General features: G+C 33.3%; 1 protein-coding gene across 1 annotated transcript; it reads right to left on the bottom strand.

Moving 5' to 3' along the window:
- Positions 1-281: 281 nt before the first annotated feature.
- LOC143070627 (glycine amidinotransferase, mitochondrial-like) lies at positions 282-17,031 on the bottom strand. The gene is made up of 7 exons (XM_076244854.1): positions 16,881-17,031; positions 15,333-15,596; positions 14,637-14,808; positions 11,916-12,081; positions 10,927-11,048; positions 6,904-7,054; positions 282-435 (listed from the first exon to the last, which is right to left on the bottom strand). Exons 1-7 carry the CDS (start codon positions 16,991-16,993, stop codon positions 302-304), a joined length of 1,122 nt encoding a protein of 373 aa, XP_076100969.1. The 5' UTR covers positions 16,994-17,031; the 3' UTR covers positions 282-301.
- Positions 17,032-20,005: the final 2,974 nt, after the last annotated feature.

The raw sequence follows: 20,005 nt of genomic DNA, 5'->3' as shown, positions 1-20,005 counted from the left end.
CCACATGCTTTATATGCCTGTCCTTACTCAGGGACCATTAGTTTTGTTGTTGCCATTGGTTTATTTGTGTCATATTGTTTGTATTAAATTGTTTTCTTACTAATTAGACAGTTGCTGGTTTTTTTTTAATTTTTCAGAAGAACATTCTACACAAGCCACCATCAAGACACATTTCATTACAGAAAAAGAAAAGAAAAACTGTTTAAGCATTACCTTAAACCTATGTTTATTATGCTCTCATATAAAAGAAGAACATATAAAACAGACAAGAATGTGTAAAATCTTAGCTGTTGTCATGTGTTTAACTTTCATTGCTGTCAATGTTTGGAAAGTAATTGTAACGTTCGCCATTACGTCGGACATCTAAAGTCTGGCAGTGAATGGTGCCACCAAATCTGTACGAATCTCTGTATGGTACACGGATACATTTAATACCTGAAATATATATATAAATATTTAACAATCTTTACGAATCTCTGTATGGTACACGGAGACATTTAATACCTGAAATATATATAAATATTTAACAATCTGTACGAATCTCTGTATGGTACACGGAGACATTTAATACCTGAAATATATATAAATATTTAACAATCTGTACGAATCTCTGTATGGTACACGGATACATTTAATACCTGAAATATATATATAAATATTTAACAATCTGTACGAATCTCTGTATGGTACACGGATACATTTAATACCTGAAATATATATAAATATTTAACAATCTGTACGAATCTCTGTATGGTACACGGAGACATTTAATACCTGAAATATATATAAATATTTAACAATCTGTACGAATCTCTGTATAGTACACGGATACATTTAATACCTGAAATATATACATATCTTTAACAATCTGTACGAATCTCTGTATGGTACGCGTATACATTTGATACCTGAAATGTATTTAAATTTTTAACAATCTGTACGAATCTCTGTATGGTACACGTATATATTTAATACCTTAAATATGTATAAATATTTAACAATCTGTACGAATCTCTGTATGGTACACGGAGACATTTAATACCTGAAATATATTTAAATATTTAACAATCTGTTCGAATTTCTGTATGGTACACGGAGACATTTAATACCTGAAATATATATTTAAATATTTAACAATCTGTACGAATCTCTGTATGGTACACGGATATATTTAATACCTGAAATATATATTTAAATATTTAACAATATGTACGAATCTCTGTATGGTACACGGATACATTTAATACCTGAATATATTTAAATATTGAACAATCTGTACGAATCTCTGTATGGTACACGGATTCATTTTAGATACCTGAAATATATTTAAATATTAAACAATCTGTACGAATCTCTATATGGTACACGGACATATTTAATACCTGAAATATATTTAAATATTTAACAATCTGTACGAATCTCTGTATGGTACACGGATACATTTGATACCTGAAATATCTATTCAAAATTGTGTACGATTCTTTTGGTTGATAAATTTTGTAAACTAGATACATGTACCCAAAGGATGATTAAGGCTAATTTAAGTTTAATCTGGTACATTAGTTTCAGAGTAACAGCTTTTGTACAAGATTACATGAAAGTTAGAATAATTGAATTTAACAGAACTAGATTGTATAGGATCAATTGACGATGTTGGTCATGTTTGACTAATTTGTAGATCTTACTTTGTGAACAAATTTCCTGTTTACAGTGTATCTCTATCTATTTTAAATATGCAAGATAATAACCAAAAACTGCAAACTTTACTTAAAGCCTCGGTCACACCTTACCGGATAGCACGAACGGACGCCTAACGGATGAAAATAAAAGTTGTCAGTTGACAAAATTGTTATCCGTTGGGAGTCCGTTGATGTACTGACCAAATAAAGCGGACGCGTAACGATTGTATAACGGACACACACCGGATATGCAACGTACGAAAAACGGAAACGTACCGGACAGAACGGATGTCGAACGTACATTCAACGGATGACTACCGCATAAAACGGACACCTAATGGAAGCGTACCGGATACAACGGATGAACAAAATATAATGGAAAAATTAAAGACGACAATAATAATACATGTAAATCGCATAAATATTCAAAATGTTTCTGTGTAACTGGTTTTGGTTTGTTCTTCAAAATGTCCGTTGAACGTCGGTAGGCGTCCGTTTTGTACGGTACTCATCCGTTTCGTTTCCGTTTTGTATCTGTTGCGCGTCCGTTATACATCCGATGTAGGTCTGGCAGATAAATTCATCAACGGACTTCTACCAGACGTTTAACGGATAAAACGGATGTTGAACGAATGTGAAACGGATAAATGCCAATTCAAAATTTCGCATCAGTTATTGGTATGTCAGATTTCTTAAGGTTTATGAATTCTTCTTATTCATAATCGATCTTAGAGTAAGGACACGTCTTCACAATGAAGCAGCTCTTATTTAGGCCAGACACTGTTTTTTTGGTGGGTTTTGAAGAACAAACCAAAACCTGTTACACAGAAACATTTTGAATATTTATGCGATTTACATGTATTATTATTGTCGCCTTTAATTTTTCCGTATATCTTGTTCATCCGTTTTATCCGGTACGCTTTCGTTAGGTGTCCGTTTTATGCAGTACTCGTCCGTTGGGTGTACATTCGACATCCGTTCTGTCCGGTACGTTTCCGTTTCTCGTACGTTGCATATCCGGTGTGTGTCCGTTATGCATTCGTTACGCGTCCGTTTCATTTGGTCAGTACATCAACGGACTCCCAACGGATAACAATTTTGTCAACGAACAACTTTTATTTTCATCCGTTAGTCGTCCGTTCGTGCTATCCGGTAAAGTAAGACCGAGGCTTTAAGGTGTGACCGAGGCTTTAAGGTGTGACCCAGGCTTAACATACCAGTTTAGGGGCAGCAAGCCAACAACGTGTTGTCTGATGCGTCTGAACATTTCAGTGTAGATAAACTTGATAAACATTTTTACCCCCATTTCAGATTTGCTCTAAATGCATTAGTTTCAGAGATATAAGACAAAAACTGCATTTCACTCCCTGTGTTTTAAATTTATCTATCTCGGTAGAAATGCGGAATCATCGGGTACAGTTTTAAAAAGTAGGCACCTTAAGGATAATTAGGCAAGTGTGTTTAAATTTAGCCCAGAAATTAAGAATTTTGTAAGAGATAACAAAAATTTACGTAAACATGTGAGTCACTTTAAAGGGCAACAACTCTGTATGAGGTCAATTGACAATTTTGGTTATTTTATTTAATTGAAGATCTTACTTAGCTCAACATTTTTGCTGTTGATAGTTAATCTCTAGGTTACATTTTTGTAAATAAAGACAATGCAATATCCCACAAGAACACCCTTTGGGCCCAAACTGTTACACTTTTACTATGAAGATTCGTGAAAAATTATATCCTAGAATAGAAAGTTGATTTGCATAACTATTTTCTTAAAAAATCAACACATAGTAGGGCTGTGTGGTAAATGTTCCACATTTATATGCCCTAAACTTGTTAGAGTTTCAACTTAACTTAAATGGTGTACTACCCTATCCTTTACTTTTTACCAACTTGAGGATTCATTTTTCACCCCAATAGTATGTTTTTATACTGGTCCCAAGTTATGTCTCTATGAGATGAAACATAGAGATCATATCTGGGAACCAGTATGTCAACAAATCAAATTATCAATGACTATTTTATATATTCTGGTTTTATTTGGCTTATTAGTTTCAGAGGTGAAGATTTTTTGGCCCGGTTACCCAAAAATGAAATAAGGTTGAGGACGTTTCGCATTGTCTGACATACAGTATTTGTGGACCTTGCAAGGATTCCTTCTATTTACCAAATGAAATTATCATGTAACTCTTATTAACAAGTTAGAATTTCCCATGACTATAAGACTATAATTAGTTATTAAAAGAACAAGGCTTATAATTTAAAACGTCAATCTACATAAGACTCGATCATCAGTGACGGTCATATCAAAATGGTTAGGAAGTCAAACAAGTACGAAGTTGAAGAGCATTGATGACCCAAAATTCCCAAAAAAGTTGATAAGGTTATCTATGCCTGGGATAAGAAAATCTTATCCTTAATACTATTTCGAACAATTCATACTTTTGCAAACAGAACATTTATAAAAAAAATGACCATATAATTGATATTCATGTCAACACCGACGTGCTGACTACTGGGCCGGTGATACCCTCGGGCACGAAATGACCACCAGCAGTGGCATCGAACCATGGATGTTAATAGTTATCAAAGGTACCAGGCTTATAATTTAATACGCTAGACGCGCGTTTCGTCTACATAAGACGCACCAGTAACGCTCATATAAAAAAATTAGAAAGCCAAACAAGTGCAAAGTTGAAAGCATTGATGACCAAAAATTTTACAAACGGCTATAGTATATATGATGAGTTTATTTACAACCACTGGGTCGATGCAACTGCTGGTTGAGATTCAATTACCCGAGGGTATCACCAGCCCAGTAGACATCACTTCTGTGCTGACATGAATTATCATTGATATGGTCATATTTATCAATTAACTTATTACAAAACTTTTGAATTTTTGAAATACTAAGGCTTTTCAACATCAGGAATAGATTACTTTAGGTGTATTTGGCAAAATATTTCGGAATTTTGGTCCTCAATGCTCTTCAACTTCGTACTTTATTTAGCCTTTTTTATGGATTCGGGCGTCACTGATGAGTCTTTTGTAGACGAAACGCACGTCTGGCGTAATTAGAAAATTAAGTCCTGGTATATATGATGAGTTTATTTTGTATATGCCTTGGATAAGAAAATCCTAAGTTTTTCGAATAATTCATACTTTTGCAATCAGGATATTTATAAAAAAAAAATGACCATATCATTGTTATTCATGTCAACACCGAAGTGCTAACTACTGGGCTCGTGATACCCCCGGGGACGAAACGTCCAACAGCAGTTGTATCGACCCAGTGTTGTTATTCAAGATTGATAAACCATGAAAATGAGGTGATGGACAATGAACTAATGACAGATATAAAGTACATAACATAAGCCAATTGTTACTTCTAAAATATGAAGTTCTTAATTTACACCGTCGCATTCCAGTAGTAAAACCACGTCTCATATTATGAAACGTTTTCCTAGAGGAGACAAAAATTGTACAAGGAATATAAATGTTGGAGCGCCTAGAATGCAACGTTTATGAATTTGAGTTTCCAAGGAAAAACACCTCCATTTAAAATTATTGACAGGTACTGATTTTTGGATTCAGTATGAGACATTGTTGGTTTGTATATTTAATATTATTTTCACCAAATGCATTGTGCCAAGAATTAACATGTGAGAGAACAGGAGAGACAGACAGACAGACTAACTAACACATGGTATTTCTGTGTTCCCTTGCATAAGATTGTGTGAAAGACTAAAAAAGAAAATGATTTACCAATAACAAAAAGCATGGTCAAAGCCAAATTAAAAACCTAAGTTCAGACAACAATTGAAGGTCTTTCCACCCGCAACAATATATTTTGATATGAAAATATTTAAAATTTGGTTTTGTATCATTATGTTACTGCCAAAAGATAGCTTATTGTACGCTGATTTAAACCAATGTGGTTTCTATACTCTTTTGTTTGAAATAAGAGAAATTATTTGTTACTTCCGGTGTGAAACATGTTACTTCCAGTAACATTTGATAGTTTTCTTTACACTGATTCCAAAAATATATAGTTATATATACTTTTACATTAAAAAAAAGAAAAAAGCTACTTCCGGTTTAAATAATGCCACCTCTTGTTGTCCTTTTCAAACTCATATTGTTTGCAATATAATGCAAAAAGTCTTTTTACTCTATCTCTTATAAATTTTAATTTAAAGCAAAGGTCTAAATTAGAATGTCAAATTTCCGATAACATTGATCTTACTGTCAAGGTCATAAAGTAAGGACCTCAAATCAGAAGACTTAATTTTTACTATATATGGTTAATGTGTTATATCACCATACAGTTAGTTCAGAAAATCAGAGCAGATAAAACTACGTACTTGTTCAACCAAAAACTACGTGTTCAAACATGTCGCATACAACGAGTAAGTGAAAAATTGTTGTCGATATCTTATACGGCTTCTGATAATTATAGAATAACTAATCGAAGAACTCAAATAGAAAAAAATATTCAACGAGTCACCGAACAACACATTAATTCACGAATGTGCGTAGCGCATGAGTTAATTATCAGTGATGGTCGGTCACGAGTTGAATATTTTTCGATATTGGAGGTCTTTAATTAGTTATTCTTTTTATTACATTGGCAAATGGCTTTTTTTAAAGAAATTAATGTAAAACATGTAAGGAACTGTATTTTTTTTTCTACGAACTCACAATTTGTTTTGATCTGCCGTTATTAACGTTTTACAACGCCTATTGTTGTATGACGTCAGAGAGTGAAATAACCACGTTTATTTCACATGTAAAAATATCGGTTTTTATTTAACTGGGAAATCAATTCAATGTAATAAGAAATAACAAGCCAAAATTAAAATTTAGAACATGTCCTTGACCTTTGATCTTGACGTCATTTTTTTTTCTAAGTGGACCAAATATTCAATGTAATCCTAAACTTCACAAACTTAAATATCAGTGCAGCCATTACAGTAAATTAAGAATTTTTTGCGTGTATTCATTTTTGAGATTTTTTGAAAATGGACAAACATTCGAAATTGATTACTGCTATGTCAGGAAAATCTTAATACAGATACTTTTTATCAGAAAATAGAATGCGATGTCTACTTACAAAGCTATTCTCAACACTTTTTCCAAATGATAAAAACCTCACAATAATTTCTGAATTTACAGATTTTCCGATCTTACTCAACAATCAAATTGAAAAATAGATAGGTTATACCTAATGACTCAAGTAAGTTAATCAACGGTAGTTCAGTTTCCTCCACAATTGCTTTATCTGGTCCTACCATTAACATATTTATACTCAAACAGGCAGTAGATTCACAGCACTCCGGTACAATCATGCTGTAAGGGAATGGGGCATCAATTATCTAGAAAAAAGGTAAATATAAGGCTGTTTCATTTAAACATACATGTATATGCTACCTAAAGAGGGCATTTCTTTAAAGGTATCTTAAATTTCCAAGTCCACTTACATTTGCACTGTCTTGACACCTATCCATAGTGGACATTCCTTGTTCATTACATTTTCACTGTCTTGACACCTTCAATAGTGGAAATGCCGTGTTCACTAATAATTTCACAATCTTGACACCTAACCATTGTTGATTTTCCATCTTCACTTACATTTTCACTGTCTTGACACACAACCATAGTAGAAATACCTTGCTCACTTATATTTGTACTGTCTTGACACCTTTCCATAGTGGAGTTTCCTTGTTCAATTACATTGTCACTGTCTTGACACCTTCACATAGTGGAATTTCCATGTTCACTGACACTTTCAATGTCTTGACACACATCCATAGTGGAAATGCCTTGTTCACTTACATTTCAATGTCTTGACACCTAACAATAGTGGAATTTCCATGTTCACTTATATTTTCAGTCTTAACGCCATCCCATAGTGGAATTTCCATGTTTACTGACACTTTCACTGTCTTGACATCTTCCCATAGCAGAATTTCCATGTTAACTTACATTTTCAATGTCTTGACACTACCCATAGTGGTATAACCATATTCACTTACATTTTCAATGTCTTGACACCTAACCATAGTGGAAATGCCTTGTTCACTTATATTTTCACTGTCTCGACACCTAACCATAGTGTAATTTCCATGTTGACTTACATGTTTAATGTCTTGACACTTAACAATAGTGGAATTTCCATGTTCACTTACATTTTCACTGTCTAAACACCTTCCCATAGTGGAATTTCTATGTTCACTGACACTTTCAATGTCTTGACATCTTTCCATAGCAGAATTTCCATGTTCACTTACATTTTCACTGTCTTGACACCTTCACATAGTGAAATTTCTATGTTAACTGACACTTTCACTGTCTTGACACCTTCCCATAGCAAAATTTCCATGTTCACTTACATTTTCACTGTCTTGACATCTTCCTATAGTGGAATTACCATGTTCACTGACATTTTCACTGTCTTGATACCTTCCCATAGTGAAATTTCCATGTTCACTTACATTTTCCTTGTCTTGACACCTACCCATAGTGGAATTACCATGTTCACTAACATTTACACTGTCTTGACACCTTCCTATAGTGAAATTTACATATTCACTTACATTTGCACTGTATTGACACCTTCCTATAGCAGAATTTCCATGTTCACTTATATTTTCACTGTTTTGACACCTACCCATAGTGGAATTTCTATGTGCACTTACATTTGTTCTGTCTTGACACCTACCCATAGTGCAATTTCCATGTTCACTGACATTTGCACTGTCTTGACACCTACCCATAGTGGAATTTCCATGTTCACTGACACTTTCACTGTCTTGACACCTTCCCATAGGGAAATTTCCATGTTCACTTACAATGTTACTGTAATTACACCTTGCCATAGTCGAATTTCAAAGTGCCTACCCTGCGTCCCATGTATGTGTATTTAGGTCAAGTCTATGCTGATACTAAAAAGTGTTTGTTTACTACCTTTTGTTTCTGTATACATTTAAAACGCTAAAAGCAAGTTATGTTATATTAAATATCTTTTTTTTTAAAGCATTAGAAAGACTAATACTTATATGTTAATGCATCTTATCAATCACGGAGCTGATGATCAATAACAGAATAAAATTATATACAATAAATAATAATCAATATTGCTTATTGCTTTTAAAAAAAAATTAAAAAAAATATTGCTTTTGGTTTCATACAAACATCAGGCGGTTATTTTCATTTTCAAAAAGTTCCGCTTTTGTCATGCTTAGGCCGTACGGTGACCTATAGTTGTTAATTTCTGTGCCATTTGGTCTCTTGTCTCACTAGCATCATAGCAAATCTTCTTTTGTATATATAAGGCATTTTATAGGTTACTAAATGGTAAGGGATTTTCTAATAATTCATATCTTTACAGTGACCTATAGTTGGTGACATCCATGTCGAGTTACCACCGGTGATTATTCATCTCCATGCAATCATACCAAATCTCCTAATTTTCATATCAAGGATGTTCGCTCCTCTGTACTGAAATAACGTTTCTTTTTAAAGAGTGCTGTAAATTGATAGTATAGAAATAACAATCGATCTTGTAAATCACAAACAAAGTAAAGGTATGTGGCCTTGATTTTGAGTTATAAGCCATTGAATACTTGGTGGGAAGTAAATTTGTCTTGATTTTTCATACTTTTAATTTAATATTGTTAATTTCTGTGTCATTTGGTCTCTTGTGGAGAGTTATCTCACTAGATTCATACCAAATCTTCTTTTGTATATATAAGGCATTTTAAAGGTTACTAAATGGTATGGGATTTTCTAATAATTCATATCTTTACAGTGACCTATAGTTGGTGACATCCATGTCGAGTGACCACCGGTGATTATTCATCTCCATGCAACCATACCAAATCTCCTAATTTTCATATCAAGGATGTTCGCTCCTCTGTACTGAAATAACGTTTCTTTTTAAAGACTGTTATAAATTGATAGTATAGAAATAACAATCGATCTTGTAAAACACAAACAAAGTTTAATGTCTGTGTCCTTGATTTTGAGATATAAGCCATTAAATATTTGGTGGGAAGTAAATTTGTCTTGATTTTTAGATATAAGCCATTAAATATTTGGTGGGAAGTAAATTTGTCTTGATTTTTAGATGTAAGCCATTGAATATTTGGTGGGAAGTAAATTTGTCTTGATTTTTAGATATAAGCCATTAAATATTTGGTGGGAAGTAAATTTGTCTTGATTTTTAGATATAAGCCATTAAATATTTGGTGGGAAGTAAATTTGTCTTGATTTTTAGATATAAGCCATTAAATATTTGGTGGGAAGTAAATTTGTCTTGATTTTTAGATATAAGCCATTAAATATTTGGTGGGAAGTAAATTTGTCTTGATTTTTAGATATAAGCCATTAAATATTTGGTGGGAAGTAAATTTGTCTTAATTTTTAGATATAAGCCATTAAATATTTGGTGGGAAGTAAATTTGTCTTGATTTTGAGATATAAGCCATTAAATATTAGGTTGGAAGTAAATTTGTCTTGATTTTGAGATATAAGCCATTAAATATTTGGTGGGAAGTAAATTTGAGATATAAGCCATTAAATATTTGGTGGGAAGTAAATTTGAGATATAAGCCATTAAATATTTGGTGGGAACTAAATTTGAGATCTTAGCCATTACATATTTGGTGGGAAGTAAATTTGTCTTGATTTTGAGATATAAGCCATTGAGTATTTCGTGGGAAGTAAATTTTTCTTGATTTTGAGATCTTAGCCATTGAATATTTGGTTGGAAGTAAATTTGTCTTGATTTTGAGACATAAGCCATTGAATATATAATGGGAAGTAAATTTGTCTTGATTTTGAGATATAAGCCATTGAATATTTGATGGGAAGTAAATTTGTCTTGATTTTGAGATATAAGCTATTGAATATTTGTGGAGAGAAAAAATTTCTTGAATTTTCATACTTTTAATTTAATTTTTGTTCTTCTCTCTCCTTTAAAACCCAGGGAATATTAAAAGGATTGTATAAGATTATGAAAAATAACTGTATAAAATATATTTATAACAAATTATCAAAACAAAAGCAGTGGTAAGCGCACTAAATGTTAAATGACACAACATGGAAAATCCAGAGAATTCCCAATACCTCAAAAAAATTTCAAAACCACAGTTGCTATCATCCCAAATAAAGCGCTGATTGGTTCTTTGTGTGACGGACTATAAGAAATGTACCACCAACAGTTTTATCATATAGATATACTCACTTCCCAAGATGAACCTTTGAATATTTTATCTTTATCGTCTTTTCTCATTGGTCGATCTGGAGGGGTGATGAGAATCCCTTTCCTTTCATTTGTCGGTGGTACTAGTGGAACCAGTGATGCGTCTATTAAGAAGAAAAAATTTAGGAAGGAAACTTGTAAGCTCCAATAGGACTTTTTTTTCTGTTATGGCTGTTCCAATAAAACATACATATGATGATGGGAACATCGAAATACACTGTAATCTCAACTATAGATTGTTATCAAATACCTTATGAGATTAATCAAATAATGATAAACCCAAAATAGGCAATAACTGCTTTGAACAGATGATTATCAATTGGCGACAGAGGGGAAATAATTTATCAAAAAATCCATCTCTTCCAATTGGCAAGCATGTACTGGACTTTGTCAGATCTAGTTAACTAATCAATATATATGACTAAAGTCGCGACAAAGTACTTTTCAGAATCATGACACATAAACAAATTCTAATTTGGTACATTCACGGTAATTCGCTTATGTAATTATCTGTCATTTGTTAGTCTTTATATTATTCATACACGTTATACATCTCGTTTTATCTATTTGTTTTGTAAAAAAAATTGTAAAACACTAAATTACGGCTCATGCAATCAAATAGAAAAAAACATTCACATTCGATTTAGATATGGATTTTCTCCAGCACAAAATGGAAACCACATATTGACAGTTTATTGAATAAGATATACTAAATCTATCATAGAGAGCTAACATTTGATTGTAAGGGGGATAAGCTAGTGTGAAACATGTTGTTCTGCATTTTTTTTAGTTGAATTCTCTGTCCTGTCTATTTAATTTTTACTCTCTATCAGGTCCTGCCTTTTTTATTTGTTTATCCTGACTTTCTTTTACCTAGTTGCTCATCGTGCCTTTTTTAAAATTTCTTCCTAGTCCAACCCTACCCCAGTCTCTCTAAAAACCAAAATGATAGCTTCCTTAATATATAAAACCTATATGTACTGGATCCATATCTTCAGGAAAGTGGACTTCGTGTACACGATAACCACGAGATTTCACGTGTCGTCTGATCCAATCAATGCCTTTTCTATTAGCTGTCATGCTCTGCTGCACAATCAGATCTTTTCCAAGTCTCAAAACTTCAGCAGCGTCAAAACACTAGAAAATTATATTCTGTTTAAAATACAGAACCTATGTCCGAGCTTTACTTACAAAGATCTCACAATATAAAAAAGAAGATGTGGTAGGATTGCCAATGAGACAACTCTCCACAAGAGACCAAATGACACAGATATTAACAACTATAGGTTACCATACGGACTTCAACAACGAGCAAAGCCCATACCGCATAGTCAGTTATAAAAGCCCCCGCAATGACAATGTAATAACAATTCAAACGAGAAAATCAACGGCGTATTTATGTACAAAAACTAAACATAAAACAAATATGTAACACATAAACAACAAACGACAATCACAGAATTATTCTTTGCTAACGGTATAACAGTACAACATAAGAAAGAACTATACAAATCAGTTGAAAAAAGCTGAATTTATCAGATGGGTACACATACAAATACTACAAATAAAAGTGGACGTGGACTGTTTTACTTTCTGTTCTGGCATTTACAACAGCAACCAATGAAATTTCAGCCTTCAGATTTTAAAGGTGTTTATTTATGACTAGAGTATCCCGATAGATTTGTTAAACAGAAAGTAGAATGAAGGGTTTTTAGGTCCAAAGCTTGGACACATGATCCGTTTTATTACCAGATGGTAAAATTATAAAGGTATTATAGAATATAGAGATTAAAAAATGTGTGCATGTCTCTATATAAATAATATTTGTTATTGTCTAATAAGTATACTAATAACAAATACAAATAAAGGATTGAGAAAGACTACCCATTTAGAAAAAAGAGGATTATCTCTTGTGTGCAGAGGAGAACATAGGTTTAATTAATTGCAATATTGGTCTTCAATCTGTCCCAAGCCATAAGCCTGTAACTCAGTTATTTGTTTCTGTCTGCTATATTTGCTATCTGTTCAATGTATTATCATCAATCAGGCAATTAGTTTTATTTCTAAAGAGAATAGTTTCACAATTTGTCATGTGGAGCCTTAATAACTTCCTATATAGTATGGGTTTTGCTATTGTAGAAGGTTGTACAGTTACCATAAAAATCAAATAACAACAAAACTATATTGTTTTCTTAGAGCATGACAAATTAACAAATAAATTCCTAATGTTTGTCTTATTAAGAAATGTTTTGCTAAGTCCTATGACGCAGATTGAAGGGGAGGATTAATGTGAATCAAGCATGTGTCCACTGTACACGGATGCCCCACTTCCACTATCATTTTCTATGTCCATGGACCGTGAATGTGAGGTCAAAACTTAAATTTGGCATTTAAACTATCATATCACGGGAAACATGTGTACTAAGTTTCAAATTGATAGGATTTCCAATAATCAATAATTACCTTGACCAAAACATTTAAGGCTGTTCCATTAACATGTACGTTGGAGGGTAGGAAGTGAAGCTCAGTTATTGAATGTTGGTCATGGGTCTTTTTTTAAGTATATACTTAAGTACATAAGTATAAACATTATGTAAATTATCTAAACAATGGTCCCTTCCTACCCTCCCACATACATTTTGTTGGAATAGCTCTAACCAGAAGCCGGACAGACGGATGAACGAACCGATAAAAGAACGGACGGACGAACGAACGAATTGACGCACAGAACGAAAAACATTGTGCTCCTAGGTGGGGCATAACACAATAATAGTTAAACCAAATAATATACATATCTTGCTGTTAAAAGGTTTGAGGAACACTGTATCAAGTGTTTTTTTAAATCGTATCTTTATGTTTGTAGAGTTATTTCATAACTACATTTATCTTAACATTTATTTCGTTTATATTAGGAATCTTTGATGTTGATGTTATATGAAAGTTGTGAATATATTATGATAATATTTTCGCAACTGTTATATATTCAGGCTGAGTAAAACTTTGACAAACAGTAGAGATCCTTGCTTGTGTAAAGGACTGAGTAGTTATATATATTCAGGCTGAGTTAAACTTTGACAAACAGTAGAGATCCCTGCTTGTGTAAAGGACTGAGTAGTTATATATATATTCAGGCTGAGTTTTGACAAACAGTATACTAGTAGATCCTTGCTTGTGTAAAGAATTGAGTAGCTTTATATATTCAGGCTGAGTTACTTTGACACACAGTAGAGATCCTTGCTTGTGTCTAGGACTGAGTAGTTATATATAATCAGGCTGAGTTAAACTTTGACAAACAGAAGAGATCATTGCTTGTGTAAAGGACTGAGTCAGAGTAGTTATATATATTCAGGCTGAGTTAAACTTTGACAAACTGTAGAGATCCTTGCTTGTGTAAAAGATTGAGAAGTTATATATATTCAGGCTGAGTTAGACTTTGACAAACAGTATAGATCTCTGCTTGTGTAAAGGACTGAGTAGTTATATATATATTCAGGCTGAGTTAAACTTTGACAAACAGTATAGATCTCTGCTTGTGTAAAGGACTGAGTAGTTATATATATATTCAGGCTGAGTTAAACTTTAACAAACAGTATAGATCCTTGCTTGTGTAAAGAACTCTCGGTTATATTTGTTGAAAGGGTGTTGTCTCATTTACGTTTATACTTCAACTTCGTGTATTCATAAATACTTACTGGTTCTGCTTCATTGATTGCATATTTATAATATGGTATCCAGTCTTTACGTTCTGCACAATTCACCTCAAGAGGAAAGTCTAAATTATACATATTTTCTGACATGGTCGGCTTGGGAGCCATCGTCCACAACATGTCTTTATCCTTCTCAAAATAATCATTAAGTATTGTTCTGTTCAAAACAAAAATATTTATTAAGATTTGTTATCACAGTATATAGTTATGAATGATACAAGATGTAAATTACAATTTTAGGTCAAATTGAACCATATCTAAAAAATCCCTCCCCGATGCCCACATTTTCTTCGTGTGATTGCTGTCACCTTTCACAATCTTGAAGTCAATTATATATAGATTCCATAACTGCAACAAGTGTATCACGATATTTATCCACTCGAGACAGTTGAATTTTTATATTTAAAGCGCGAGGCTTGTCGAGCTTTTTAAATAATTAAAATTTAACTGTTGATAGTGGAGAAATATCGTAATACACGAGTATTAGCACAAAAATTAGAGAAACGTATCTCCATGTCTTTTAGGTAAAAAATCTGTTTATTATAAAAATCAAGATTCCAAATCAATCGTCCTTTGTATGATACCTTTTCTTTAACATGGATGAATTGTTGTTGTTTTTACTTTTTATCCTTTCAATTTTGTTATTTACACAATCCGATAAATCAATTGTATTCTAATTACCTGTATGCCATAGACTCAAAATATCGAGCTCGACCGCTCATAGTGGATTCAATGATTTCATTTCCGATTACCAACAGGGTGTCACGTGGACAGGAAGCTCCATGTTGATGCTCAATTGAAAAGAACGGTGTCCTCACAGGTTGTGTAAAATCGATTTTATCAGGTCTCCTAACTGTGACATTACACTGGAATCTAAGAACCCTCTCTAAGTTGTCAATCTGAAGAGCTGCTTTTTGTATGTGTTCGTCAGTTTCTTTCCCGGTTCTTGAAAAACAAATAATAATATTTGATAATTTAGATTTAATGTGAAGATTCTGTTTCAATTTAATCCTTCTGCTATGATGAATGTCAATTACTTAAAATGGCAGTATTTTTCATAAATTACGGGCAATTAAATAGGCTAACTGTGTGTATATTTCTGTGTTTGAATGTATGGCGGGTCCAGGTGGAGGTTTTTGGAGGTTGGAACCCCTATTTATTTGAAGATCATCTGAATAGAGGTTGGAAAAAGTAAAATCGCAAAAATACCGAACTCTGAGAAAAATTCAAAACGAAAAGTCCCTAATCAAATGGCAAAATCAAAAGATACAACATATCAAACAAATGGACAACAACTGTCATATTACTGACTTGGTACAGGCATTTTCTTATGCAGAAAACGGTGGATTGAATCTGGTTTTATAGCGCATCAAATTCCATTATATTGACAACGATGCGTGAACAAAACAGATTTCTTTTTAAAAACGGCTGGATCCGTCACTGTAATTATTTCACATAGGCTAGTTATATAGAGGGAGGGTTTAACCACACTTGCACCTTTATTTTCACGCTGTATTGAAGACCTATTGGTGGCCATGGGCTGTTTTTTGTTGCTTGTTTCGGTTTTTGTCTTTTTGACACATTCCGCGTTTTCATTCTTAATTATATTAAAATTTAAATGTTTGTACAAATGTACATCTACATATAGGTCTAAGATTAAACGTTCTTTTTTTTTGCAATGACACATCATCAATTAATGAAAAAGAACATTTAAAATGTTTTTCAGTATAAAATTTACAAAAAATAGGCATATTTGTGTGTGTGTATCTTAATTATACAAAATAGGCATTATTGTGTGTGTGTATCTCATATTTGTGTGTGTGTATCTTAATTATACAAAAACATTTAACATCTGTCAATTTTTTTTTACAAAATGCATAGTCAATAAGAATACTCAATTCTCAAAATTATACTCATTCATTATTTTTTTTCTTCAAAATTCACCCACATAATCTAAATGTTTATGTATAGTGCTGAAAAAATTAAGAGTGAAGCTGAAAGTGCAAGGTTAGAGTTACATATTAAGAGTTCAAGGAGCCTGTTGTGATTTCTGATTCCCACATGATCATTTTTTTCATTTATTGAGTAATTTGTTTCAGATGTTATACATAGTAACTGATATAATGTAGAAGAGATGGCAATACTTTGTAAACAGAGGGTGACAAAATAGGGGGATTAACAAGGAATTTTTCCGTAATATACATGATTATCAGATAGATTTGTCTGTACCTGAAAGGAGGTGCATATCCTGGTTCTTGTTGAGGTCTACACCAAAAGTCTGGTACTCCCAATATGATTTCTTCTAAAGGATCCCATTCATTGTAAGAGTTGACGATATTCATCGTTGAACTATCTAGTTAGTTTATTATAAAATATCAGCTGAAAAATAATCATTGGCAATAAAAACTTAAAAGCCAAATGCTTCGTATATTAATCAAAGCAACATCTGTCTATAATTCTACCCATATTTCATTCCGAAAAACTCACGGAAATTTGATAACTAAATTAAAGGGAGAGTTGTAAGTTTAAAGGAGGTCGACCATAATGTAGTATTAGTGGAGCGGCGGAGCAGACAATTTCAGAAATTTAAATTACCTAAATACCTCATGGACTTTTAATAGCTCGTTGGAAAGCTGAAATCGTGTACTTTTTGAAAATATGTGTCGTCAATATGAAAGCTGGTACCATTATGCCGAAAATCAAGGTCAAAGGTCATCACTTAAAAAATCCTATTTTCATCTCGAGAAACAATACCATTGATATTTTTCAAAATTAATAATCTATTCAATAAATTAAATGAGTATTACTATGTATCAATGTGTTAGTTCATACAACTTTGTTTTTTTTTTTATTTGGACTTGACGTCAAAAGAACGTTATATTTAACTTTTTTGAAGGTAGTCCGTGGTATACAAATTTTAAAGCCTAATAAAAACCAGTAGCAAAATAACCTTGATATTTCACCTCGACAAATAGCATTTCTTAAATACTTCAGGAAAAAAGTGTTTAAAAGAGTATCCGAAATGCATAGTTTATCAATAAAACAATAAAAATGTGCAGCCGTGCTAAATTTCCTTTCAGTTTTGAAGGATAAGACATGTCACTGAGTTTTCCTTAAATGAACTTTCTCAATACAAGATACCTTTTGATATAATATAGATATTGGAGTGGTAAACTACACAATGAGAGCAAGCATTTTGTAGAAATTATTCAAACATTAAGACGTGAACGTTAATTTTGGTACTAGTATCTATGATGAGTTTAATTTCATAAAATTGAAACGTGGGACAAAAAACCCATAATAAACCAAAATAAAACTATCAAATATTGTAACAAAAACTATTTTCATGATATTTCATCTGTGTCATCAGCTATGTCAGCGGATACTGACTGGACATTATTACAATTTCCTACATTTTGGCAAAAACATAAATCAGCGCAGGGAAGACCCTGCTCCTTGCAAACACATGCTTCCTGGCATGCTTTTTCCCCTTACACGAACAAATAAGATCTTGTAGAAAGTCTGATGCCATTTGTCCTTCAAAGAAAACTGGCTCTAACTTGTTATTTTGTGCAGTTTTCCAACCAAAAGCACATGGGGAGCCATTATTTGGGTTGGCCAAATTTGCCGACACCCAAACTTTGCTTTGCCAGATTGCACGCAGTACGTGTTGTTTAAATACGGATTCACATGGCGGAAGATTTATAAGACTTTTATCTTTATTGATAGCCAACTGATGTCTCAGCAAATTTAAATCGTTGTGACATTTCTTAAATTTGTACTTTGAGTCGTATAAAGCAGCAACAAACTCCCTAACAGCAACTACCGCACTATCAACATCATCTTGTGTTAAGGCTACAAGATTACTGAAACGGCTTGGTTTTAATCTCAGGAGGTTGAATACTGACTTTTTACCGATTCCAAAAAAACTTGAAGTGGAATCACACCCACTCAGAGCATGAACGACCGGCAGAATACCGGTGACAACTGGGTCAATAGACGAAACAATGTCGTGAACTGGTATAAAACGTCTATTATCCTTCAAGCTACCTATTGAACCAGTTTGAACCCATAATTCTTTTGTATTTTTAAGCATTGGGTAGAAATGTACAGCCAGAACAAGAACATCAGTATCATCTGATTTTATAACAATTCTACCCTTGACGTCTTTCCCAACAAACATTTCATCCGCGTGAAAAGCATGAAAAATCATTCTGGTATCTGCTTCTTCATGGTTACACAGCAATGTCGGACAAATTATAACACTACTATGTGTCAGTTTTTTTGCAACTTCCGGATCAGTAAAACAACCAGCCATGTACAAAGCGTTTGGAAACGGCAAGTCAAATTTAGTATTTACATTTGATGTAACATATTCACCAAGGAAATGTAAAAAGGATTTTTTATTTTGAGAGACAGACAAAAATCGTTTGCAGTCTGGCACAAGTCGACTTTCAATGACCTGGTAAAGTCCTGAATATCCTGTTTTTGACGACCTTCGTTCTCTTTCACTAGATTTGACTGATAGTAACACGTCGTACCTGTCAAAAACATCAATCACAGTTTTACTTTGATGGTAATTGGATAGAGCCCTGGCAACATAGTCATTAGCCAGGTCACCGAAAGTTGAACTTTTTTTCACATGAAATGTTTGAACAATTGCCATTCCATCTCTGATAAACACTGTTTTTGACTTATCAAAATCAGGAAGCACTGGAACAGACGAAGCAGTTTCCTCGAGCTTGTGGAGCAACTCAGCTTTAACCGATTTTCTCATTGATCCGTCATCATGAAAAATTGAAGTTGGGACTGGGCCAATGGAATGCTCCATGATTTTTTGAAGGGAGACGTCATCACGTGAGCTACTTAATGTTAAGGCTCTTCGAAACACAAGCTCTGGGTCAACATGAATGTGCAGAGTGTCTCCTGTACGAGAACGAAACGGGGTTTTCTTGGACATGTCGGCAAATGTTTTTAGATTAGACCGCGACAAGGGACTATAGAAACTAGACTTTCCATCGGTTGAGAATGCGTTGTTTACAAAGGATCGGAGATTTTTATCACCTGTTTCGATCGCAGTTAGAAGGGATTTCTGAATTTCTGGTGACACATGCATGCCCGTGGAAATGTTTATCAAGCATTCAGGGTGTAAACTGATATCAAATGGGTTAATCATGCGTTCGGTTAGATGATTTATTAACGTCCTTACATGCTCCTCGTCGCGTTTCATGGCAGCTTTTTGAGTTTGCCCATGCATATGATCCGCCTCGGACTTGATGCCTGATCGAACGCGCATTGTACTGGCAAAATCAGCAACGACATGACGAGATAATGACCATCTGATTAACGCAGAC

The sequence above is a fragment of the Mytilus galloprovincialis genome, chromosome 4 (assembly GCF_965363235.1).
Source record: "Mytilus galloprovincialis chromosome 4, xbMytGall1.hap1.1, whole genome shotgun sequence".
In the NCBI taxonomy this organism is placed as follows: Eukaryota; Metazoa; Mollusca; class Bivalvia; order Mytilida; family Mytilidae; genus Mytilus; species Mytilus galloprovincialis.
Note: the sequence above shows the minus strand (reverse complement) of the source record. Positions and strands in the feature narration are given on the sequence as shown.

Excerpts from the sequence above, each read along its gene's own strand:
- LOC143070627 (XM_076244854.1), bottom strand. The coding sequence starts at position 16,993 with ATGAATATCGTCAACTCTTACAATGAATGGGATCCTTTAGAAGAAATC. Across the intron at positions 14,809-15,332 it reads TTTGAGTCTATGGCATACAG|AACAATACTTAATGATTATT; the intron begins GTAATTAGAATA and ends TGTTTTGAACAG. Across the intron at positions 11,049-11,915 it reads TATGGATCCAGTACATATAG|ACGCATCACTGGTTCCACTA; the intron begins GTTTTATATATT and ends TCTTCTTAATAG.